Source organism: Aythya fuligula, chromosome 2 (genome assembly GCF_009819795.1).
Source record: "Aythya fuligula isolate bAytFul2 chromosome 2, bAytFul2.pri, whole genome shotgun sequence".
NCBI lineage: Eukaryota > Metazoa > Chordata > Aves > Anseriformes > Anatidae > Aythya > Aythya fuligula.
Window position 1 is genome coordinate 14,795,251 of NC_045560.1, and position 27,127 is coordinate 14,822,377.

The 27,127-nt window shown below is 37.7% G+C and overlaps 1 protein-coding gene across 21 annotated transcripts in view; it reads left to right on the forward strand.

Annotated features, from left to right (window-relative positions):
* Positions 1 to 27,127, forward strand: part of PARD3 (par-3 family cell polarity regulator) — a 445,611-nt gene that overhangs the window by 244,492 nt on the left and 173,992 nt on the right. For 15 of the 21 annotated variants that reach the window (XM_032183227.1, XM_032183239.1, XM_032183233.1 and 12 more), the window contains 5 exons: positions 2,971 to 3,110; positions 4,727 to 4,855; positions 8,739 to 8,777; positions 21,383 to 21,571; positions 22,045 to 22,215. In XM_032183227.1, coding sequence (XP_032039118.1) covers positions 2,971 to 3,110; positions 4,727 to 4,855; positions 8,739 to 8,777; positions 21,383 to 21,571; positions 22,045 to 22,215 — 668 coding nt within the window. The remainder of the gene's footprint in view (positions 1 to 2,970; positions 3,111 to 4,726; positions 4,856 to 8,738; positions 8,778 to 21,382; positions 21,572 to 22,044; positions 22,216 to 27,127) is intronic. The other 6 variants (XM_032183229.1, XM_032183235.1, XM_032183232.1 and 3 more) reach the window with 1 other exon arrangement.

Consider the following 27,127-nt stretch of genomic DNA (forward strand, 5'->3'; position numbering starts at 1 on the left):
GTGAAGCTGTGAAAAAATCAGCTTTTGACTGTCATTTTCATCAGCCTCATGCAAAGCTGTATAAAGCAGCAGAGCAAAATGAAGCCCAGTCAAGCCCTTTCTTTCCACAGAAACAAGTAATTAGAATTTTATTCTGCTAATATCTGGACCCAGTTGGGGTGGATTTGCGGTGTTCTGCTAGCTTTGGTAAAGGCTTTCTGAAGATTTGACAGCAGAAAATGCCACAGTCCAGGCTTATATCCTGTATGCATTTGTAATGTGAACATTTCAACTTCTGTTTTTTTTTTCCATGGGGATTTAAAGTGGAGTGTGTGAACCAGACATCTGTAATGACACCATAATCGGGCTATGGGGATTAAGCTTATTAATAATGAAATATTGTCCTGGGCATACTGTCATGTTTTGATATTACTTTAGAAATTTTAAAACACAAAATATGTATTCAAAGAGAAGCATTCTACACAGATCCTTAAATGAAGGAAAAGATAAGTTCAATGAAAAGCTGAGTTGCTACTTAGAAAAACACAAACCAAACCACTTTCATTTTTATAGATCATCTTCACGTATTGCAAGGAGCTAAAGAGCTCTATGAACGTTTGAAGCATCATTAAAATCGTGAAGTCTCCGAAGTAAAATATGGATGTTATGAGATCCAATATTTTTTCATCTCTGTGTAATAGCACTGATAAATTTTATATCAGTTTGAAAGTGAATGAAGACTGTCAGATTCAAATATCAGTTTTTTTCCATCTATCTTGAATGCTGCAGACATAAGGAAGGGAAGTTGTGTCATGATAGTTAGCCTTGAGGAACTGATGCAAATTTCTTCAACAATATGAGTTGCATACACTTGCTGTGGATAAATTAGGACTTAGCTACTTTCAAGATGAAGCTTTAAAAGGTTATGTCCCTTCAGTCACGTAGAATCATAGAATATCCTGGGTTGAAGGGGGACCCACAAGTATCATCAAGTCCCAGCTCCTGGCTCCACACAGGACCACGAAAAAACGAAACCATGTGTCTGAGAGCATTATCCAAATACTTCTTGAACTCCAACAGGCTTGGTGGTATGACTACTTCCTTAGGGAGCCTGTCCCAGTGCCTGACCACCCTCTGGGTGCAGACCCTTTCCCTAACCCCCATCCTGACCCTCCCCTGTCCCAGCTCCATGCCATCCCCTCGGGTCCTGTTGCTGTCCCCAGAGAGCAGAGCTCAGCGCCTGCCCCTCTGCTCCCCTCGTGAGGGAGCTGCAGGCCGCCATGAGGCCTCCCCTCAGCCTGCTCTGCTCGGGGCCGAGCAAACCAAGGGCCCTCAGCCACTGCTCATACGTATTTCCCTCCAGACCCTTCACCATCCCGTTAGCCCTGAACACACTCTAATAGTTTTATGTCCTTCCTATAACATGGTGCCCAAAAGTGCACACACTACACAAGGTGAGGTTGCACCAGAGCAGAGTGGGACAATCCCTTCCCTCAACCAGCTAGCAGTGCCATGCCTGATGCGCTCCAGGATATGGTTGGCCCTTTTGGCTGCCAGGGCACATTGTTTACTCATCGTCAACTTGCCATCAACCAGAGCCCCCAGATCCCTTTCTGCTGTGCTGCTCTCCAGCCTGTTGCCTGCAATCTGTATGTATATCCAACGTTGTCCCATCCCAGGTGCAAAATCCAGCACAACTGACTGGGTCAACAACAACTGTGTCAGCTTACTTTATTCCATGATTGCCATTTTGACAACAAAATATATTGTACTTTTATACAATATCTTGACAACAAAATATAAATCTAGGTTGGGCATGTGTGTGCCCACCTAGTGAACTTGAACTGTAGACATATCTCGACGGCTTATGAGATGTTTCAAATTGGAGTTTTAAATACTGGCACTCTGTCAGGGAGGCTCTCGGCTGAATGGCCGGTTGGTTTTTATGCTAGGTTAAATGTTCTGAATGCACTTAGGTATAATGTTGTGGGGGCCTTGGCACAGATTTTCAAAGGTTGTCAATAACAATGGATGGATGGTTTTACATAGAGGATCACAAATGAGCTTTCCACATAGTAGGAAAGACTTCTGTTTGTCCTCTCTGCTTGTGAATACCAGCGCTGGTGGGGTGCTGCCACAAGGCACACTTCAGGGACCAGTTGTGGACATTTCTTTGAGATATGAGGAAGCTTCATTTGCCATATTGACTGAATGCCTGTATGGATTTCTCCAGGTCATCTTAAAGGTCTCTGTTTTGCCTCAGTCCATCTTAGCTGAGTGTTGTCAGACACTGTGGTGCACAGCATGACCTCAGAAGGGAGTGTAGGAGTTACTGCCTGGCTCTGCCACCCGCTAGCAGCACATCGCTGCATGGCACCACATGTGGTGGGATCTGACAAGAGCCAGGCTGGGAACCCCACATGGCAGAGGAGCTGCTGTCAGAAAACAGCCTGAGGTCTCTCAGAGCAGAAAGAATGAGACCAGTGAACTCCAGTTCTGCCCATTCCCTGCCAGTGCCCATAACAGAGCTAGTGAAGCTCCATAGTCCACTGTCAACCACCTGACATTGCTGGAAGAATGACAGTAGAGAAAGAGAGGATTATTGACAAAACCCAGATTGACGTGGGGGAAGGCAGTGATAGGACATCAGATATGCTTTCTTCTGGTTCCTTGTCACTCATCTCATCTGAAGTAGAAAGATGGAATATGGCAATATGGCAATGACTTGGAAATCAGAACAGCGAGTTACAGGGAGGGCCTGCTAAGCCACCTGTGCCAAGAGTCAGTACTTCATCTATATTGTGCTTTTTTGTTGTGTGTGTTTTTTTTTTTTCTTTTTTTTTTTCCATGCAGTAATTCTTAAATCCTACATATGTATTTTCATGGATTGTATCAGTCAGGTATGCATTTGTTCTGCTGGATAAATTTAAAACACAATATAAAATATAAATAGTTCATTTTAACAAATAATATTTTGCATTCTTTATGCAGGTACAGAAGGCTTGGGATTTAGCATTACTTCAAGAGATGTCCCAATTGGTGGCTCAGCTCCAATTTATGTGAAAAATATCCTTCCAAGAGGTGCAGCTATTCAAGATGGAAGACTAAAAGCTGGGGACCGATTAATTGAGGTGGAGTGTTGCATGTTGTTTGTCTGTTATTTGATGTGAGCCCATGGACTAGTTCGCTTCAAAAGCTCTTAATAGTTTATGATAGGGGGGTAGTGCTACTGAGAATCAAGGCTACTCCCCTCCTGAAGGGAGGATGTTCTCAAGAGAATTAAATTTCTCTTAAATTGGCATACAGCAGATATCTTCCTGCGGATCTAGCTGGAATGACATAAGATGTTACCACCCACAGCTCTTCATTACTGTCCCTAAGCCAAATGACACTGGAGGTACAGCTGAGATTTTTGTAACTGCCTCTCTGTGCCCTAACTTCATTTTACTGCAGAATTGACAAAGTCAGCTTGAATTGTTGCTAGAGGACATAGCCTTCTGTAATTACTGTCATTGCTGAAAGTATTTCAAGGTAACCCAAATGACTTGGGTAGAAGGAGACTGAGAAGCACTTAAGAAGATAGGGCATCTCAACTGTGTGAGCTGCGATCTCTTATGAGGGGAAGGAATAAGATGATTTGCTATCTTCCGAGCACCAAGCTCCCTTGCTTAACACTGTTAGTTGATTTGCCTTACATTTCCATAATGTTTCTGAACAGCTAAGTCTGATAATATCCTATCTTTCCTGGGCTTCTCCATTAAACAAGCTAGCTCATAGAATCATACAGTGGGAAATTTTCCAGTAAATGTTCCATATTTGTCTTTACTGTGTAAGTTGCATATGGGGGCCAAGGGGTCAAATCGCTGAACAAAAGCAAAATAAAGAACAACTGACTGAGTTATTTGGAGAAACAAATGTTTTCTACTTTTGGCACAATTTGCTCTGGAAGATGTATTTGGAAGATATGTTCTGTTTCCAAGACGAGGAAACAGAACCATCTTTGGATTACACATTGTTTTTTGTCAAAAGATTTCTATGCAGAAATACCGATAGATTAAATTAGTTTAGAGTATAATGTGGAATATACTGTTGCTGCTTAACATTGCTGGAAACATTGCTGTCTTATTTCTTATTTGTATTCATATGTAAAGAATGCATGCCTTATTAGTAATGCTATATCTAGCATAAATTCTTACGAATTCTTGAAGGAAGGTAAGAGTGAAGTGTAATAAGTAAGAGTACTGAGGATTGAGAACAGGAAAAAGAAAATACGAGTAAAGCCAGGTTATTGACTGGAGGATTGAAATAGCAAAAGCAAGAAAACTACTACTACTGCTATGTATCTGTGTGAAAGAGAGAGAAAGAGAGAGAAAACAACCATGAAAGAGGTCAGATTAAATACAATTGTTTCATAGAAGAGTGTTTTTTTTTTTTTTTTTTTTTTTTTTTTTTTTTTTTTTGTAGTTCTTTGGCCACTGTTATTATCTAGGTTTGTGTAATATTTCTAGACAAAGGACTGGTGGTCTGTTCCTGAAGATCAAGTAAGTATGGTTTGAGTTTATTTGGGTAATTTAGTTTTGTAATTTACTGCAGTTTCTATTAAATGGAATTTATACTGAGCCAATGAGCAATTTATTTCAGTGAGTTTTTATTACTATTTCAGGAGAATCAGTTGTATTTTCTATATGAATTTATATTTTTTCCAATTCCAGAGTCTTATCAAATTCTAATATTTCCTTTGTCACAGGTAAATGGAGTTGATTTAACAGGCAAAACTCAAGAAGAAGTTGTGTCCTTGCTGAGAAGCACCAAGATGGGAGGGACCGTCAGCCTTCTGATTTTTCGACAGGAAGAAACATTCCATCCAAGGGAACTGGTGCGTAAAATAGAGAGAAGCTAAGAGATTTAGATGAATGTGAGCAAATGATTTGATCTTGTCACCTACTAGTAAACATGCATGATCAGCACTGCATATAAGCAATAAAAAATGGTATTTTGCTTTATTTAGGATGTTTTACATGAATGCTTTTTATCCTCTTTGAGATCTGGTTATGGAATTAAATATTTGTTAATAATGTATAAGTGAGAGTTTTACTTTGAGTGAAGATGTTTACTAGAGAAGAAGCTCCTGGATGAACTTTATTTGGTTGCATGCAGACAAGCAGATTATTTCATATCTTTCACATAGGCAAATCTATGTTTGAAAGCTTGCCATTCATCCCTCTACTTGCTCACTAAAATATTTCAGTGCATATGATATTATGCCAAAACAGGATATGTAAATACCTTTCTATCAAAAAGTGGAATATATAAGAAATAGTAGCCTTTTTTGAATATAGCTGCAATCTCTCTATGGAATGGAAACCCTGCAGTTATTAATTTAGCAGGGTAATTCAGAAAATGTTTCTGAGGAATTTACGTGAAATGGAAATAAAATGATGTTTCGTACTGTTTCATACATTACCTGTTCCACTTGCATAGTGTATACAGATATTTCTCTGATAATTATTCAAGATAATTTCTGTTATGAAAAGGTAGACTGTGAATGTAGCAGTCTTACTTTGTTCTGTATTCAATTAAGTTTCTGAAGTTATTTATTATTTGTATTATCATAGCTATATATAGCTCTAAAAATAAATTATTTGGCTGCATTATCATAAGAAGATAGACAAATATTAGTGTGATGAATAGATTGCTTAATTTTTCTATTGGATTTGTGGTATTTTGAATGCAAAAAGAATGAATTTTTATTTGGCCATATCAAGACATTTAACATTAGTCTTTTACTTTTCAAAGCTACAATTAAACCTAGTAAGTCAAAGTGACAGGGAAGGTTGCAAATGAACCACAATTTTAGCTTAATATTCTTGGAACATAACTTAAGATACTGATAAAGTTAAGTGAAAGTTGTCATAAAATGAGGAGAACTGAACTATTTGAAGTCATATTGTGCCCTACATTATTGCTGGAACTGTGAAAGCAATCTGTTTGTAGGTTCCTATGATGTAATTTTCACAGTATTGCTATCTTACATAAAGGTGAATGAAAATGCTTTTAAAGTTTTCTAAATAAACTTAGAAGTAAGAAAATGTCTTAATTTTGTGTATATTATTTCTATATTGAAGCAAGGAAGTTAAATGCATAATTTAACATTTGTTTCAATGTCTTGTGAACAAAGGTATGTTGCAACTATGGCAGGGTTATAACCATTGTAATACTTGATTTAGTTTTAAATATAACAGCACATCAGCCCACTTATGTGAGTTTAACCTCAGTACCCTCCCTGCTGCTGCTCAGGTGATACTCTCGGCTAGTTTGGCAAACATCAACACAGGCAAGCCAGATCTCCTCTTGGCTGTGTCAGGTTGGAAGTGGGCTCTTCACTAAGTAGTCAGAGGGTCAGATCTGAACTGGAGTACATTTCCATAGCTCCAGCTGAACAAATTGCATTGTGAGGATCTGACAGTATATGTGTGTGATGATCCTCCGTTGCATAAGGATTTGTTTGTTTGCAGTCTGACAAGAAGGGATGTTAGGTGTGCTCTGCTGACAGCTGTCAAAGAGCATGAGCAGAATTGCTGGGGAAAGGTGTTGAATTAAAACCCATCATGAGGGCTGTTCTTTCTTCTCTGGTAAGAAATAATCTTAAAAGAAAAAAAAAAAGTGTTTTCATCCAGTTCCTCTCATTGACTTTTACTAGCTTTATGTACAAAATAAAAGAAAATGAATACTGGAGAAGGGAGGGGAATGATCTGAAATCATGCAGTTCATCTTTCTCCCATACAAACCTTCTTTGGCCACCTAGTAACAATTTGTCTTTCCATCCTTCCCCTATTGCTGTCACATTTTCTACATTTGTATGCATTGAATATTATCTTAATGAGATGTGTCTCAGAAACTATACACATAAAATCATGTTATTTGATATTATCTGTACCATAAAGTGCAGGACTTGCTGTTCCTTTCTGAGGAACACTCCATTAAAACCATTTTATATTTGCCAACATTTGTACAGATAGTAATCCCAATAAAAGAGGTGTTTAGATTTTATGTTTTTGGCTATGGCTGCATGAATGACTTTCAAAAAGTTATTTATCCTTGGGTTTATTTATAAGTAAAATGAAGATATTAAACTTTCAGGAGAGTTGTGAAGTTTAATGTCTTTGAATTTTGTTGCCATAATTGTCTGGAAGGGACTTTAAAAAAAAAAAAAAAAAAAAAGAAAAGTATAGTTGCATATAAAACTTATGGGAATGTTAAACTGAGCCCGTTGAGGTCAGTATGGGATCTTTGCATTGTGAGGTTAAGAGCTGCGTGTGTGATAGAGAGCCACCATTCAGTGTAGCAGCTTCTACAGTACAGATCATAGCAAGAGTGAGTAAAATGTGGAAGCAGGGAATAAAATCAAATTGTCAGGAGTCAACTCTTACCAGTGAGACCCGGAAGAACAATTATGCTTCTCCAGAATACCAGGCATTTTATTGCTTCCAGTGTTACCTAATGCCAGATAGTTAATATATTAGGGTTTGTCCACATCAATGTGAGAAGCACATTTTCTCTTAAAAAACTTTTCTCCTTCCTTTATGAAAGGATTGAGGATTACTGCAATTAAGTTTAACTCAATACTGTCATTACCTCACATAACTAAACATAGCTTGCTCTGAAGGATTTCTGTAGAGCTTGCTACTGACTATGTGAATCCACCGAAGTATTGGGTTAGTTGGCTTTTGAGATAAACTCTCAATATCGGCAAAGGGAGATTGACTTGTAGAGTTAGTCTCCTGTACCCTACAAGCTATTATGTCCATTGCTACATATGGCTCTTTACATGGTAGTTGACACCTTCATTTTTTATTCTTATTCTTATTGGCTGTTGGGTAAAGCTAACTGGATGTTTGTGTTAACATTTGACAACTATGTTTTTTGAGCTTAACCATTCTAATCTCCTGCAAGACAGTCCAAAGCAAAAATGTCCAATAAGTCTTAGGTTTTCATCTTGGCACAATAGAATATGGCTGGTTTGCCTGAAAGTGATCATCCAGCCAGCAGCAAGGTGGCTCCTGGGTCTTTAAAGGGGTTTTAATATGAGTGGACGTGGGCTTGGAAGAGCAATATTCCTTACACGTGCTTCCAAAATTGTTTGGCAGAATGCAAAAAGGTTTACCAATGATGTGTTGATGTAGCCTTTTGAGCCCTGAGATACAAATGAAGAATGCAGGGTACTGGAGTGTGCCACCAATGGTGGACTGAAAGCTCCCTCCTGTCCTGGGATACCCAGTTCTGTTATTCTGGATCATTCAAATGCACTCTAAAGGGAAATCCCTTATTAAAATGAGAATGGATGTTTCAAAAATAGGTACTTGTTTAAAGTATTTGAAACGGTTCATCTAGACTGCTGAGGTCATTCTATGAAGCTTTCAAAGCAGAAGAGAAATGCCAGGGAGGATCCATGAATAAGAACACTCCACCAGCCAGAAAATGGTGGTGAGCAGTTGTGATCCTTCCTTAGCCAGATAGCCACCTCCTTCGTAACCAGATAAAGTCAGTTGCACTGGCCCAAGATCAGTGGAGGTTATTTTTGTTCACTTCTCCTTTAGTGCAAATTTGGAAAAAAATTGAATCAGGGAGTGTGACAACACCCTTCATTTTTCCCTTACCACTTCATGTCAGAATTAGACCTCTTTGTTTAGTCCCCTGTTAGTAGATAGTTTATGTCGTATGTAGCCATGTTCTTATTTATTTTTTTTTACTTCCTTTAGAATGCAGAACAAAACCAGTCACAAATTCCAAAGGAAACGGTAAGAGCTTTGTCTTTTCCATACTGGAAGACTCCCAAATGTTTTTAAATTGATATGGCACTTCTCCATCAAAGTTTCACAGATCCTCCTTTCACATTATATACTGTAGATGGCTCTCTCTAGCTTTACATTTTGAATGCATTTTTTATGTAATTTCAAATACTGTTTGAATATTACGTACAATTCAATTATTATCTACATTCAAGTGCTATTTGAAATTACGTCTTTTATATACAATCAGAAGCCTAAAGTTGGAATGATAACAGTGGACTCTTAGTTTGGGTTACTTCTTGGAACTAATTGTTTAAAGCATGATTATATGACCAAACTTGAGATGCAAAAAAAGAGAAATTAAGCAGTTTGTGTTTAAGTCTGAATTGTACCCTCATAGCAAACTGGTGTTTGTTATTTATTTTAAAGAAACTACAGGGAAGTAGTATCAAGTTTAACCCTTGAAAGATTGTAACAGGTTGCATGTGAAGTATCAGAGGCTGTGAATTGTTTATATACTTAATTTTAGTCACCGGGACAAGGTCAGTCTTAATACAGTTTATGCTAACATGCAAAAATGTTTACTAAAAGAAGTATTAACAGAGGATATTACAATAATATGTTACCATAAATGTATACGACATCTGAATTAAAAACATAATTCAGGAAGCTTCATTCAATTAGGCACCTATTTCAAAATTAAATAATAAATTAGATTACAGAGAAATTAAAAAGATTCATGCTGGGATTTGAAATTTGTTAGAAAAGCTGCTGAAGAACAGAAAAATCTATCTAGATGAAGTGCAGTACATTGCCAGCAATAGTGAGATAGTATCTGAGATTAAATCAAGTTTAGGAAAAGAGCAGTCGTCTCAGTTTAGGGCACACTGGTTGATACTGTTTTTAGGCCAGTATAATGTTACCTCTAAAATGTAACATTCTACTTTGGACTGAAAGTAGCAATACTTTTATCTTTCCATGTGTTTTTTTTTTTTTTTTTCTTTATACAGCCTCTAGTACGAAACTCATCAGCTCAAGGGCTTTGCAAAACTATGAGTGTACCATTGTTTCTGACATGCCTTACAGTATCTTTTTAGCACATCTCATCAGTGCATGCGTATTCTTATCTTCATAGTTTCTTGCCATGTACTGCTGATATATGAAGAGATCAAAGATCAAAGCTCAAGATAGCATTTTTGCCTGTAATTGAGTACAATTGAAAATAATTTGTGGGTGCAGTCTTATAAAAGTGTCCTGATTTTAGGAGTTATATTGAAATACTTCCCCCAAACCTCATTATGATTAGGCAGGTTGCCTATAGGTGCTTTATATAAAGCAATTGCTCATCTGTTGCAAAATTAATTGTTTGTAACAAATTCCATGGTGAAATTCTTTGAATTTTTGAAATATTTGAATTTTTGAAATTCTATTTTTTTGAACCAACCTCCTCACTTCATCTAAGAAAAGTCCAAAAGAAAATAAGACACTCATTTTTTCTCTAAAAATGTGAGCCATAAATTGTGTTTTATCAAGGGGATTATGCAGGAGCAATAGGGAGTTTATGAGCTAGGGATTGCTGAAAAACTGGGCTTGAATCAGCCAGAAAACTCAAGCAAGATCTGAAAAGACGGAAGTGAATTGGGAAGCATGTGGAGACATACAGCGTGGGTATGAAGACAGAAAGCTGATCAATACAAAAATGTTTTTGTATAACGTGTGTTTTTTTTTCAATCTTTATGGGGTGAGATTTTTTTTTTTTTTTTAATTTGTTTAAAAGCTTAAAGCAATAGCGATCAATAGTAGTATGAAGAGTACATGTCTTTAGATTTGCTTGCCCCTGGGTGGGAATAAAAAAATGGGCTGAATGTTAAAGGCGGCAGTGAGTGTTTAAAACGCACAATGCTTTTGCTCTTGCCCACCCTCCTTCCAATTTCCTTTGCTTTGGATAACTGCGATACTACCATTCTACAGAACTAAATTTTCTCAGCTGCACATTAATAATACAGTCACACACTTGTCCTCTTTTTTTTTTTTTCTTTTTTTTTTTTTTCCCTGGTAATTTTATTTTTTTTAAGTATTTTTCATTCCTTGCCTTTATTCTCTTTGGTTGTGTCTCAATCCCTGTTTATTCCTTCTCTGTCTACTTTTCTCGTCTTTGAGATTTCTAATCTTGCAATTTCTATTTCTGTGCCTGCTCTGATGTGCTGTTATTTGTGCGGTTTTAGTCTCCAAGTGTCAAGGACTTGATATAGTTGAAAGCAAAGCAAAAAAATAAAAAATAATAATATAAAAAAGGAAAAAGAAAAGCTTGATGAAAGCAGTGAAGCTGTAGAAATGAGAGAGGTGAAGTACAAAAATCTGCTTTTAATTTAAAGGCAAAATAGCTGTAGTTTTTTCGGTTTTGTTTTTGATATGTCTTTGTGGGGAAATAGAAGAAAAATGCACCTTTGAAATTAAAAATGAAGAAAAAATGGAAGGCCTGAATAAAATTTATATATTACAGAATAGAACAGAATAGAATAGATATCAATGAAAGAATATAAAGCCTAATTTGTCAGTACATTATTAACACTCAGGGGTAACATTCATGAAACTGCTTGTTTGAAATCATTTATACAAGTATTATGGCACTTGAATGCAGTAGTTAGAATACAATACAATAAAAGAAAACCTTGAAAATTAGTTTCTTAATTTATTTCTGGCCAGAAATCACTGAGAGTGGCTTACTCTGTAACTGCCCATCCAAGAAAGCATATGGCTTTTTATTTTGTACACCTCCATGGAATACACATTCTCATATTCTCATTCATGAATTTCCATAAATAAGGGGGTTTCTTAATGTGCTAACCTTGCAGAATTTAAGCTTTGCTCTCCAGTTATCCATAGGCAATGCAAATTGCTAATGTATTTTCAGCTCTACCCAGTATGTGTGACCTCGTGAAAACAGTACTGATGTTTTTACGTTGTGTTTTGCTGACAGTTGGAACAGGCACTCAGTTTACTTCTGATGCACGGAAATCTCCTGTATCACATTTGAAAGCATTGCTTCACCCAGCCACTAGTTTGTACCATTTGTATAGCTAATGACAAAATGGAACAGATGCACCTATTTCTGAACATGGTGATTATTTGGAATGTAGGAGATTGACCGTAATATGAAAACTAGTAATTTATCATTATTACATTTCTGTTTCTAAGTATAATTATCTTAATCTTGTTACAGAGCATTGAAATGAACTGTTAATTATGCTATGTAAAACATCTGCCAATTAATTTTTCCTCATACTCTTTGAAAGTCAATAGTGTTTCAGTAATATTTTGCTTTTACAATTGTCATTTACTGTTTGTTTTCTGAATTCAGACTGGTGAGTTAACTTCCATGTAAGCATAATGCTAGAAAAATAATAATTATCATATATGGAAGTTTTTCTAGGGAGTGTTGTCGGTTGATAAAGGGAGATTCAAAGTTGGGATTCAGACTCCATTTGACGATTGCTGCACTCAGCAGCATGGGAAAGCTTCAGTTTTCTGTTCTCATTTGTTCCTCTGTCAAATCATTGTAAGTGAGCAGAATGTTATGAATTTCAGTGAGCGCAGGCTTCCTAACAGTGACACAACAAGAGCGGTTGGTGTGTTGGAACAATATATAAATGTTTAGCAGCCCTTATAGAAATTGCAAATGTGATTGCTTTTTATTTTCCTCTGAACTTGAGCATCTGATACTTCTATTATTATCTAAATTTCACTTTGCTCACCATGTTTTTTTCAGAACCCAAGGATAATGTTACAGCTAAACCTCACAGCATGTTTGGATTCAGTTGCTGCTCTTGCCATAGACTTTTCTGTATGATTTTGAGTAAATTAGCTATGGTTTTTGTGTGAGAATTTCACCACCTATTGGAATTGGGTGATAAAGCTGCCTTGGTCAGAGGCATTTTGTCACAGCTAATGCATAATCATTTTTGTACACTTTTTGTATACAACTATTTTTGTTAACATTATGAGAGATATACCAGCCAATGCCTGCAAAAACAAAATTTATATTGAGTGATGGATGGAAAATCCTTGGAGATCAGTCTTGGGAAAAAGTGCTATGAGTGGTCAGCTTTAAATAGTGGTGTTCTGGGTGTGGCTTATTTTTTGTTTTGTTTTGTTTTAATTTTTGATTGCTTTTTGCAAAAAAAATGTACAATATATGTACCCATAGCTCTATTTTTCAAAAGCTGTCAGTTAAGTTCCCATCACTTCATCTTTAGGCATTTGCTTAGAACTTCAGCTTATATAGCAGCTTTGTATCACTTAGTAAATGTAACATTTCTTTACACAGAATCTCCTTTGGGAAAGTTTCATCAATTTCTGTTGCTAGAACAGGTGATTGAAACACCTAAAAATTGAGCCAAAATTGCACATTCACCCAACACCAACAGCAGGGCTGATATCATTAGGTACAGCATGATTTTATCAAATAAGGAGAGGTTTGGATGTTCGTGGAGCCGACGCTGTTGTTTCCTCTGTGATGTTTAGGAACAACAGGAGCTGATTGTTTTTATACTTTTTTTTAACGGTGTGAGACAGAAGGGTGCTTACAATGTATTCAAAGTACTATTTTGAATGGGTATAGATTCTATTTTTCATCAAGATGTGGCATAAGGAACAGATCAAATGAAAGAAAGAGCAAATGTGTAATCTTCTGCAAGATAATGTTGTGTTTTGAGTCTTCTACCATAGGAGGTACTCCATTATTAAATAGCTTGTTCTGGGGGCATTAATGAGCTGAGCTGAGACATAATTTGTTGTGAATAATTAATAACAGCAGTTGAGGGACTGTGTTTATGAATGCTCTTTGAGTAGTTTGAATTTCCTGGAATGTTCAAGGATAATCCACAAAAAAAACTTCTGTGTAATGAGTGCTGTGCTTGGGACTGACCCTCCTGCTCAGAGCTGTGTCTCTGTCACCCTCGGTGATGTAGCCGGGCTGATGTGACTGTGGCACATGGGAAGATGCACCCCAAGAGTCTTTCTTTGAGTGAGCTGTGAGTGAAATGCATCCTTAGCCATTTTCTCAATGCTTAGTTTTATAAAACTTGCTGGACAGTTTCATGCAAGCCAATGTAAGTGTCCCTGCACTGAGGTTCTATGACTGCTGCTTCTACAGAGCCATCCTGAAGCCCCACTAGAGTGCACGTAGTTGTTCACCATTATTATACTATTTCCTACATGACAGCCTCAAGTTATTTTGGACAATAAGAAGTTGGCTGTATAAGGTATTTACAGTTCAAACAACAGCTATAGGATGTGAGACTGAAAGGGGCCCCCAGGTCCTTTAATGGTCATCTGCTACCACAGGCACTGAGGTCATGGGTTTTTCCAAACACTTGGCTTAACTTGGGGCAGTGCAAAGTTCATGTTGTTGCTTAAAATTCCTATTTAAGCCTTTGGACACTCATTGGTTACGTGCAAAGCTTGTTTTACTGCACTGTTGGTTTTAGGTGCTTGATGTTAATTCTTCCTTGCCTTTAAATCCTGGGAAAATAGTGAGATGAACTGGTTTGCCATGGTTGCCTGACGTTCTGTAGGAGAATTAGGAGTGAGACATGGGGCACTCCCAGTTCTGGCTGGCGTTCCCAAACACTCTGTATCTGCTTCGTTTGTCTTTCTGGTCTTGTACAGCCAATAGGCCAATAAGAGAAGTAAAATGGTTTTTAGCGAGCTGTGCCATTATTGTGTTGGGTATTGAGGGTTTTCTGGAACAAGGGATAGTGCAGAGAGGTATGGCTTTATAGACTTCTGGCAGAGCAGACAACTGCTGTGTATCTAATCCCTTGGTTTTCATTTATCCAGGATAAGCATCTGTAAAAAAAAAATAATAAAAAAAGAGGTTAGCATTACAATTGCATGTTTGTTTCAGAACATACAGCAGGAGCGCAAAGTTTGAGTAGGAACAACAATTTGGAGTGGGGTTTGGTGGCCTTAATAAATGGTAGTTATTAGGGTAACTGCAAGAGACTATTGCCTGTATGAAATTCTGAAATGTATAATGAACAAAAGAGTTTTAGCGGTCTGATCAGTTGATTTTAAACATAGATTTTCAACTGCTTAAAACAGTTCCTACAACACCCCAGATCAGCATGTTAGCATTAGGAAGAATAATGTTAGCATAGACAAGCAATGGCGTTCTCATATAGATAAATAACAAACATGTGGATACACTTAAACATGGGCTTTTGCAAAGCTTTGATTTTCATACTAAATAAAAATCACATGCTGGAATTTTTTGTGCTTTGGAAAAAAAAATATATATTTTTTTCCTAAACCATTTTTTAATCCATCAAAAGCATTAAACCAGAGACGTTTTTGAATACGGAACATGTTTTTTGGTACTGAATTAAATCCTTAGAATGGATGTAACTGGAAATGTTACAGGTCTGTTTCTCAGTATTTTCATGAGCTAGCATTTCTACATATAAAGACGTACCAAAGCTAATCCACATATAATATGCAAAAAACTTTTCCTTGATGGGATTAAAATTAAAGCAGACCACATTTCCCATAAAATCTTAGAATTCAAATGTAGTTTTTGATATTTAGCAGCTGCTGCTTGATTTGAACAAGAGTGCAGTATTCGCCAGATGTGACTTATTAACTTAGCTAATATGAATAATGAGTCTCAGTGTATACGTGCAAATAAGATTCATTAGTGTTTATCTAATGTATGGGAGATTAAAATACTTAACCTAGGAAGAATTAAATGACAAAGCAGGCATAAGAATTTTAGTTGTTTAGTTGGCTTACACCTGATATCATTTTATAAACTAGGTAAGTTGACAGTTTAGGCTATTGTAGCCTTTAACACAACACACAAGTGTTTGATTTAAAAAAGGGAAAAAAAAGGAAAGAATGATAAAAGGCTTTGTAGTATTTCTGGAAGAAACTCAAATGGAAACTTGGAATGTGTGTGGTGCTACATGATCAGGAGGCAGGAGGCAGACTTTTCTTTGCTGGAGGTCCAGTTTGAAATCTGAATGAGCTGCTGTTGTTATATTTACCTTTAGTACCTAGCCACACCGGGATGCATCAGCTCTCAGTAATTCCTCCTGAGGAGAGGCCTCGACTGAAGTCAGAGCGGTGTGCTACAGGCCACCTACATTGCTCTGTTTTCAGTCCCTCCAGCAGTAATACATCTACATTTACAAGAGTAGCAAACATCATGCCCCATAAAACAGTTGTTGACCAATGAAACTGTTGTTTTGGTTCCTTAAAGCTGCCTGATACTAATGTTATATGTTTGTATATGTGATGCCATGTGATAAAAGTGAGTGTTGCCATGTTTTTGTGTATCTCGGTTTAGAAGGTTGCCTGATGCCACAGCAGTGTCACCTGCCTGACTTGGAGGACAAAACAGAGTCCTCTCTGATGCCAAGAATGCCTATCTGGCATCTCCTTTCTCCTGCATATGTCACATATGCTTCAAAATAAGAATTCTGTTGTAATAATTTTGAGGTAGATTTTACTGGCTTCCTAATGTATGGGAGTTATGGCTTCTCAGTTTCACAGGTGCTTTTTGAGAAAGGAATAAAGAATGAATACTATGTTAAAATCTTACCAAGATTGAAACTATCCTGGGAAGGGCTGTGACCTTAGGCTGGTTCCCCATTATTGGAACCAAATGAGTACATCTGTGATTTTGCATATTCCATTCCTTTTACTTGTATAACTTACATTGCTTTGACCTGGTGGGCCCTGGAACTTCAAACTTACCTTTCAGGCACTTGGGGTTTCCAGTCAGGCAAATTCAAAATGACACATTTGTGAGGCAAAAGCTGGGTAGGCCAACAAAATAAGGATTAAACTAGGGCTAATAGGCTTAGGGCTGTAATGTGGGAAGACTGGACAGAGAAAGATTTAGGGCTGGTAAAATAAGTAGTGTTGATGGGGTCATCAGAGGCATTAGATGGGGTTTGTGCTATAGTTACTTAATCTATCACATGAACATGATCATTATATACAAAGGATGTGTTTGTGTATGTACAGCCATACATGTGTTTATACAGGAGCCCTGTAAATGTCTCCATTTGTTTTGTATGGAAATACAGCTTCTCCTTAGGTGTGGGATGCAGAGCTTTATTATTTGCCTCTGTGAAAGAAAACAGCACTGCATTGGATTTTTGCTTAGAGTCGCATGATTAACTTATTTCTTTTCTCCACACATAATCACAAAGCAACTTGCAGACAAGTTTCAGTGGCTTAATAGCTGCTGAGAAGACAGCATGTCTAAGCTTGCAAGAGAATGAACTTCTCAGTAGAGAATGCAGCCGGATTTGTAGCTGCAGCAAGCCACTTTGAAAACCTGTCCCAGATTGATTGAAAATTGTTTCCCCCGTTAGGTGGGAGGACGTTTTTCTTTTTTGTTAGGTTTCTTTTTTTTTTTTTTTTTTTCACCCATCTCATGCTGCTTATTCACCAGCTGAACCCTGATGGGATTTTATAAAGGGAAGAAGTCCCAAGCAAGAAATTTCTTTGTAGTGTTTAAAACATAAAAGGATAAGTAGGAGATGCTGTTACTAACACGATAAAATAGGCTTATTGCACCGTTAGTGTCAAGGTCCATTTTAATGTCATTTTTAAGATTATATCAAGTTTTTTAATGAGATCAGAAACTGATCTTATGTAGAAGAGGAAAGTAATTTCCCCCTTTTTATCTTTTTTTTTTTTTTTTTTTTTTTAAATCTCCATATATATCTAAACACTGCCATAATTTCACTCTAGTCATCAAGTTTATCTTTAAATTTTCTATATATTTATATTATATTTAAAAAGTGAAAAACTTATCTCAAATGTCGTTTAGCATAAATTGGTGCTAAGTATGAATTTGAAGCAAAAAAAAAAAAAATCACCTACAGATATTTTCAGCAATCGAATTTTTATTGCAGATTACATACTTGAGCAGCTTCATTCATCCAGCTGAAGTCATTTCAGATGACCTTTTCCTCAGCAGACTCTGTTTGAACAGAATATTGTCCTGCTGTTAATTGTTTTGGACGTAATATGTGAAAAATCTTAAGGGAGTTGAATTTTGTTGTGTAGGGTTCACAGTAGATAAATTTGCTTGCATATTTACTGCTGGTCTGTCAAAGTGTATGAAGCAATAAATTTCTCTCACAGATCAACTAATCATGAAACTAGTATTGAGGTGTTTGATTGACGTAGTGAAGCCGTTAATTTAGAGTATATCGAGATCAAATGGAAGTTATTGCAATTAGGAAGTGATTGTGTTCCCAGTTTAAATTTTTTAACGGTGTATTTTAGATTTCTGTGCATTTTAATGCTGTATTAAGGAATTTCTATGGTTTGTTACGTGTAAATTCTTAATATTCTGTACAACTTCAATGTAAATTTTACTTTTTGTAGTGGTTGATACTTAGTTTTCTTAAGGAGAGTAAATTTATGTTTAGTGTTTCTGTAACCACTTATGTTAACAAAGGATTCAGCCAGTTCTAATACATTTTCTTTTGTCCTCCACCCTCTACCCCCCAACCATGGTTCAAATGTCAAGGTATCAGGCTAAAATCTTGCTGCTAATTTCTCTGAGAATGGCTCCTTTTTGTCACACCTAGAGGTTCATGGCCAATACATTAGTTCTCTTCCACGGTCTGTATGAAATAGAATTGGTGTTCAATACTTCATATATACCTAGACCTTCTTTGGTACCATGAAGGGGTACAAATATTACAGGCCGTACTTCCATATCCATAGTCCTTGAATCTTAATGGTTCAGTTCTTGAATATCACATTTTCTCGCAAGTGTTTCTAGAAGTTGTGGGGCGTGAAAAATGTGCATTTTCTCTCTTGCTTTCTCTTTCTAAAATCTACATTTAGGCATATGATACTGACAGACGATGCTATTCAGGCGCTATTTAGGCGCTAATTTAGGCGCTAATCACTATTTAGGCGATTATGGAGAGCAAAAGGCTTCCATGTCCCCCAAACTGTGGACACAGGTGGGGAAACAAGCTGGCTTAGTTGAAAAAAGCTGTGGGTACCCAATGAAGCCCCTAAATAATCTAGCGTTAACCCAATAACAACCATCTATTCTTTGGATGAGTCGAACAATTTTCTCATGGCTTCAGTACAAGCCAGGAGGCTGCTTGTCTCTCTTTTGTTCATGCACATGATGTGCTCATTCCTGTGCAGCTCCAAGGAGTAGTTTGCTCCAGGTTTAGGCATTAAGTTTCATCTTCACACTCGGGTGTCTGTAGCTCTGTATTAGATTGCTTCCTTATTTAAGTCTGGGGAAAATAAGCAAGCAGAAGAATCACATCAGGGGTAGGTGCTGATAATGCAGCTCCTTGGTCTCAGTGCAGAGAAGAAGCATAGTGGCCTTGAGCCAGGTCCCTGGGGATGCTGCCTGAGGCATGACCCTTTGGCATGTAGAAGTACACCCGGTGGACTCTGTGGAGAAGCAGTTTTGCTCCCTGCACTGGAAAGGAGATCACCATGGCTGAAGTGCTTGCGTATTTTTTACAACATTAGAAAATACTGGGAAGAGGAGGGATTGATTGTAAAATTATGATAACAGTAGTAAAGACAAATCCGATAAGCTTATATGCTTCTTTGGATTACCCATACGTCCTGCCTTGGCTTTATTTCACTTTTGGCTCACTAGCTTTTATTCCTACCATTACTTATTAAGGAAAATGAAAGTCATCAGTGCTATGGAAACTCAAAGGTAATGCTCTGCTCGCTTGGGTTGCTTTATTCTGCAGCTACCTGACAAAAGGTGCATCTCAAGTGTACTCTGAAGCTTTTGTGACCTAAACAGGAAAATTAGGGTTGTAATTTTGCCAAAATTTGGGAATTTTATTTTTTTTAATCCAGTGTTTTTTCCATGGGCACAGAGCACATTTCCATTTGTTACAGCTAGCACAGATAATGCTGATTTACAAGGTCAAAAGATGTGTTTGGAAAATGGGATTCCTGAGCAAACCAACCTGATTATGGCACTTCAAGAGATGGTGTTCTTTTTTTTTTTAAATTTAATTGAAGAAGTATTATTCTTTATTATAACAAAAAAATGGTTACATGTCTATGTGTGTGTCTAATGTGAGGGAAATGGCTGGTGAGCACATTAAGGCTCATGCTTTTAACCAAGTGGGAAAAGGCAGAGCTCCTGTTTTTCTTCCCTTGGCTGTTGCAGTGCTCTCAGCAATCTGACTTCCTTCCCATCTGACATTTTCACATTGCATTTCTAGGTCAATGGTGACAAAACTAACATGCTTGTGCCCAAATTGATAATCTCAGTCTGCTGTACTCCACATGGCTTTCACATCCATCTCTGCAGTAGTCTGTGTTTGGATTTCAGAAGAGCCTGTCAGCTTTGCATTTCCTCAGGTCTTAAGAAACAGGGATGGCTCAGCAGGCAAAAGTTAGCTTGTGATGCGTACTGCCCTGCTCCCAGAGTCTGGGAGTAGAGAAATAGGAGGAGTGAGGTTTGCAAAGAGATGAGTGACATGGGAAAAGTCGGTATAAAATCCAAGTCAGTAAGAGGCATGATCTTAGTAAATCTTATTCACTGAGATTATGAAAAAATTGGCCAGATTAATTCTTCCAGAGAAGAACTGCTGACTACGGGGACTTAACGTGCATGTTCTGGTGGGCGTTCTCCTACTGCTGCTCCTTCATGGGGGTGAGAAAATAACAGCACACTTGGGCTCACCATTACCTTTCTGCAGCACTGTACTCACACTTGCTGCCTTCACACATGCCATGCTCTGTTAGGGCATCCCGGGGACCCCTGCTCCCAGCCTGTCCCCACAGCACTTGCCAGGCCATCCTGAATTTGGCAGAGGTGAGGCAAGAAGGCAAGGTTGCCCTTGCATGGCTTTCCTTGCATGGGCAATGTCACTGAGCACCTTATTGCCAGGGGCACTGGCTGGGCTGGGACTATAATTCCAGGTGTTCAAAACCTGTGATCGTCCCAGCCAAGCTAAAACAGAGTGGGGAGGGCAGTAAAGAACCAAAGATATGGGTAGGAGAACAGAAGAGAAGGAAAGAGCCAGGGAAGACAGGAAAATTGGCACTCTGAAGTGGATTTGATGCTAAACCTGGCAATAGCAGAGATGTGCTGTTTCAGATCTCAGCTGTGTAATTTTCTATTTTTCCTAACACAGCTAGTTTTAAACAAAATGAGGTGAATGAGTGATTTTTCAATTTAATCTTCTTGCACATAGTTTCTCCCCATGGTTTACAAAGATGATAACATTTTAAAAGTTCTGTAGGTTTTCAAATCAGAAAATATTTCTGATGCAGCATTTTTGGCTTGTAAGGTACCTTACGTGTGAGTCGGTATTAATGGCACATTCAGTAATGACATGTGATTCAATTATTTTACTACACAGAGAAGCACTTAGGCAGAAGCATAAGATATTTCTGAATCTGGGTGTCAGTTGGAGGTGATTGAAAATACAGTATTTGTGCATGTTTCTTCAAATAATTACTGTGGAAAATATTGTGGCATTGTACTTAAAAGCACTTTTTTTAATGCTAATAGCTGTGGAACGAAGAGAATTCCCAAAGAGAAATGCTCTTCTATAATCCCATGTTAATCTTCCTGACAGAAAGCAGAGGAAGAGGAGCTTGTTCTCACACCTGATGGCACCAGGGAATTCCTGACATTTGAAGTTCCGCTTAATGACTCTGGATCAGCTGGACTAGGTGTGAGTGTCAAAGGGAATCGGTCAAAAGAAAACCATGCCGACTTAGGAATCTTTGTCAAGTCCATTATTAATGGTGGAGCAGCATCCAAGGTAAGAGGGAACATCTGTGTACCTTTGTCTTCCTCTGTTTTCCGTAATTGGGCTGTTTTGGAAATGAACACAGGTTCAAGAAGAGATTGCTCTTTAACTAGCATTTTTGATTTACACCATCAAATCATATAGATTTCTACAAAAATTCACCTTTATGCATCTGATGATTTAAACAGATTTTAAAGATTCTTATGATGGACACAAGCAGTCTCTGCTTCTGTCAATAATGTGCTATTTGTGCAGATTATGATAATAGCTTTAAGTGCAAATCTATAAATGATTGGAATAGACATTTCCTACAATGCTTGCAATAGAAGCTATTGCACCTGTGTTCACTTGGCTATAAACTATTAGGACTAAGTATAGTTATTTGATTATTTTTCTTTGGTTGTTTTCTTCCCCCTCCCTCCAGAAGACTTCACTTCTTTCATAGAGGGTTTTGTGTAACTGGTATATAACCTTTCAATTTCTAGGATGGCAGGCTTCGAGTGAATGATCAACTAATAGCGGTAAATGGAGAATCGTTATTGGGCAAAACAAATCAAGATGCTATGGAAACCTTAAGAAGGTCCATGTCCACTGAAGGAAACAAACGAGGAATGATTCAGCTTATTGTGGCGAGGCGAATAAGTAAATGCAATGAGGTAATACACTTTTGATATTGGGATTGGGAGTTTTAACTTCTTCTAAGGTATTTGTGTTTATAGGAGATGTCATGTTTCCTCTGAGAGCAGGAAAATAATATTTGAGGAACTAAAGAAGGAGAGAATTACAAAATGATCTGAAATTCAGTGTTAGACATGCTAACCTTATTACTGGATCAATAAAGTTTTTCTTTTGAGTATTTTCATCAATGAATAACAGGAAACACTGAATAAAGCTATATTGATTTTGTAATTGGATCCCACTGCTTATGTGATTTTTGTTCTTTAGAGGTTTTTATGTAGGTCTATTGAATCTTTCATTTATAGACTTGGTGTTAACTGACTTGCTCCTTTGTCGCTTTCAATTTTTTTTAATTAAGAGTAGAGCTCATACATTTCATTACTATATTTTATCTAAGCAATTAAAAGTTCTATGTAAAGAATATATAAAACATGATGCAAATAATTCTGTTATTTCTGATTTTCAATATGTTGTGGCTTGGCCTTTGTTTCAGGGAAGTATCAAATACTGAATTCAGGGCTAAGTAGTGATTCTTTTTCTGATATTGTTTGCAGCTTCTGTCTCCTCCAGTACTATGTTAATGTGTTGATGTTTTGAAATGTTTTCATTATTTGTAATAGTTTATCTTCTAGATTAATGTAAATAATGCTCTCTAGTAGAAATATGTGGACGTGTGATACTGAGAAGGACTGCAGATGCTGTGGAGGATAGAGTTAGACTTCAAAATGGTTTTGATGCATTGGAGAAATGCTCTGTGTTAAATAGTGTGCGGTTGAATGGGAGGTCAAGGAGGCATCTGTTCCTAAAACAACCAAAAGTCATTCTTTTACCCATGCTAACACCAGCAAGGTCTCACCTTGAGTATCATGCTTTTCTTGAGTATCATGCTTCAGAAAATGATGTGCACAAATGGGTTTAGGGGTTTCCCCCTGATCCTACCTAGGGAGAAAGGGCAAGATTTATTTTTTTAATGCATAAAATTGATCTTTAAAAAGTTCCTGTTCATATCTTATTATAAAATCTTGTTTGAAAAAGATGCTAGTCTTTCTGAAAGTATTAAGTTCTTCCTGATTGCTTATACACAGCTTCAAAACATGTACGCACAACACTGGAAAGCCCGTTTGGAGGCACATGGATTCTCACCTGGTATTGAAATAATTCATACCTTTTAATATTTGGTAACATCCTGTTTTAGCAAGAATACTGAACTTGGACCCAGAGAGTGCAGACTACTTTGTAGATTGGTTCTTACTCCTACCCAGTTTCAGGTGTATTTTATATGTTTCTACATAGGATGAAATATTTTAGGCTGTTTTGTTTTTGTTTGTTTGTTTGATTCAGAAAGGTTAGGGAAGGTGTTCACTCTTCTCTTAATAAAAGCCTTCTGGAACAAATGTATTAAGACAGTGTTTGTAAACGGAATTGGAGCAAATCCAGCAATGATGAACCAAAGACTTTGTTCCTTAAATCCATTAGAATTTATGGTCATTCTCATCAAGAATAGTTTGCTGCCCTACATCTATTTGACATTTACAAACTTATTTTGCAGAAATCACATGGCAAAAGTGGCACAGCTTGGTCTACCGTGCTCTGAGATGAAAGAAGTGATGTTAGAACCAGACCTAGATACACTGAAATGGATCTGTATCAGGAGGAGTGCAGGAAGCTGTGTCTGTCTGGGCCTACTCTGGGGAGTTTTGTGCATTTCCTAACTCCTTAATAAGTCAGTGAGATGAGCCATAACGATTTTGGGAAGTGGTGATGTTCAGTTATTGGTACAGTGATCAACTTTACGAAACAATTTTTTGGTAACAATTTTTTCTCAGGAATTCTTGCTGTCATCATATTCAGCCAAAGGAAATACAATGTCAATACTCTTTGCATATTTTAATATGATGAAAGCACAAGTTGCATGGACATAAAACTGTGGTAATATTATTTATGCATATTACATGAATACCACATAGGAGTAGAGTATTCAGGCAGTTCAACCCCCAGATAACGGATGTGTGGGCTGGTACCTAGATGAAGTGCAGCACTACATGACTCATGACTGAGCCTTGAAATGATGGTCGCTTTCCTGTGGAGCGCCAGATATTGGCCGTGTCTGGCAGCAGTAGCTAAATTATGCTTAATTCAGCAACTGATTTCTGAGACACACTGGTATGTATGTGTCCCCTTAGAATATTCCTGTAACTGCTACCAGATAAGTATACAGTCTCAGCTGAGATTTTTAGTAATAGAACAAAAAATACATGACATCTGACTGGCAGAAAATTCATGAGCTTGCAGACTAAAAGTAAAAGCTTCATAAGGGCAGACCCTATCATACGTTTTACCAGCTTGTTCCTCAGAAATGGGTTTTTATTTTTTTTTTTTCTCAAAGACAAAACAAAATGTTTGCCTTCTGACAACTCTTTTCTTTTCTCTGATATTTCATATGCCTTGCCTCACGTTCGGTTCTCCAAACCTGTCACCACAAAATAACAAAAACAAGGATCCCGTTCAATTGATTCCTTTCCTGTGTTGATTCAAGGTTTTAGTGGAATGGAGCCTGATTATATTCCCCTTGGTGCATAGTCAACAAAATTGTTTATTCCATTCCAGTGACATGGTCAATCCCACACCGCAGGCCTTGGTCAGACTTCTGCCTCCTGGAATTCCTCACCTTTCCCCGGAACAGCCTCAAATGTCTCAGAAGGGGAATTTAGCCTGTGGAATCTGTACAAGGGGTGATAGTGCCAATGCAAAAAAGAATTATGCTTAGCGTCTGGATGATAAAAACATTTGCTGTCTGGCTGCTAAAAAACAGCAGCAAGGGGGAAAAAAAAAAAAAAAAAAGAATGCTCTACTTGTCTTCCTCCCCCCCCCCCAGCTTCAAGTCCAGTAATTGTTTTCACATTTGCAAAATGAAACCGAATTCTTTTGAGATAGATAGGCAACTGCAACTCATCTTTTCTCTTCAGTAAAATAGAGTTTGAATTGGATTCTAAGAAAGTAGTGTGAATACTGTTCTTTTATTGTTAATATTCATTTCCAGAATCAGCCCTAAGCATTGTATGGGGGAGAGAATTGGTGTAACAGTGCCAGTCCTTTGGGTTTCTGTTCAGGCCAGATTTTCATGTGCTCGTGATCCCCTTCATGCTTTGGCTCTTATCTAGAATGGAGGATGGCTCCATCCCTAGGTGTTGGTTTAGAAAGGCAGGGACAGTTGCCTCCCTTCTGCTGCAGAGTTTTTTTTTTTTTTTTTTACCAGAAAGTAGTCTTAGGTGTCCATAGTTTACTTGAGCATAAAACTGTTTCAAAATGTACTGATGTCACCTCTGATACTCCTTTTTTGTGCCAGCATTATTCTCATGCAGCTTCACCAGTTCTCATGTTATAGACTAAGCTTCCAAAGCAATTACAGTAACAATAACAGTACACATAAACACCATAGGAGTATTATCTTGTCTTCAGAGAGGTAGTGAGGAGATCATTTACATCATCAGTTCTGACATAACTGTAAACTCAGAAGAGACCACAAACTTCCCAGAAGGTAAAAAGCATTTTTATGCTGTTGTGGTTTTCCTGCACTGAAGGGTTGCCTGTCAAAAGAATTTTCATTGACTCACCAGGAGACAGAGTATAACCCGTCCAGGTTTTCAAGTGAATTAGCTTGTAGTAAATATTGATAAAAGCATGGAGCGAGTGGTAGTTATGAATGAACTCCAAGCCAAGGCTGAGTGTTAGGGTTGTTCTCCCGTTTGCATTGCATCTACAGAGTACAGTAATAACATTGACTGTGTGACTATACTAGTGTAAACCTCGCAAAGCTTTGTTTAATATCTCAGCCACTCCAGCCCAAATCACACAGTGAGCATATGATGGATGTTGTTAGATTAGCGCAACAAAAACATTTTTCTAACAGTTAGCTTGGGCTTTGTATATATCTAAGGTTCTGTCCACCCCCTTTCAAAAAAGTTAAATACGCCTTTCCAATCTATGTTTACGGCTTTCAGCCTTGCCCTCTGTGATTAACATTTTGTGTTGACTCTTCAACATTTTATGATATAAGCAGGGAGACTTTAAGTTATATTTCCAAAGTTGTGCAGATGGTGGCAAAAACAGGAAGAATAACAATGGTATCGACTTGATAATCCCATATGGCCAGTGTGTAACAGGTCAGTTTTCACAGGATGCGGCCATCAGCTTTTTTGGATCTTTAACTCAGGGTTGACATTTTTTTTAATTACTGAGGAGCTTTAAGATTTAAGGAGAAACGCTGGAGCCTCCTTGCAGTGTGTTCAGTTAATTAGTGATATTATTATGATTAGCCTGTATGGGCAAACAGCCGCCGGCTCTATCACCATAATGCATACGCAGCGCTTAGGCACAACTGTCAGGCAGATCAGTGCAGCTGGTGGCACTATGTGCTGATTCAAGAAAATAGAGGTAATTGTTACTTTCGGAATCCTGCTCTGTTCAGTCCTGCAACCTGGACAGCTTACAGGCACAGATTGCTTGTCTGCACTCTGTTCATGTCACACGCAGTCAGCGCTTGTCTGCCATTAAGAGAGAGCACATCACCATTTTCTTCAAAATGAGAGATTGCATGGGTTTTCTTCTCTACCTCACTTTATTGACAGATTTAATGTCTTACCAAACTTGCCTGAAAAAAAGATTTGTGAACGGCTCGCAGATCCCCAAATTTCTTTCTGTGTCTGTTCATCTTTGCTCCGGTTGAAAACAGAGCATACCACAAAGTGGAGAAAGTCGTGAATCCAGCCCATGCAAGGCCCATACAACTGCATAAGTAAATTGACCTGCAGATCAGTGAGAGAATGTTCGAGTGAGTGGTTTTGTTATAAAAGAAAGGAAACAAGCGAACATCTATTCTTTTCCTGGATC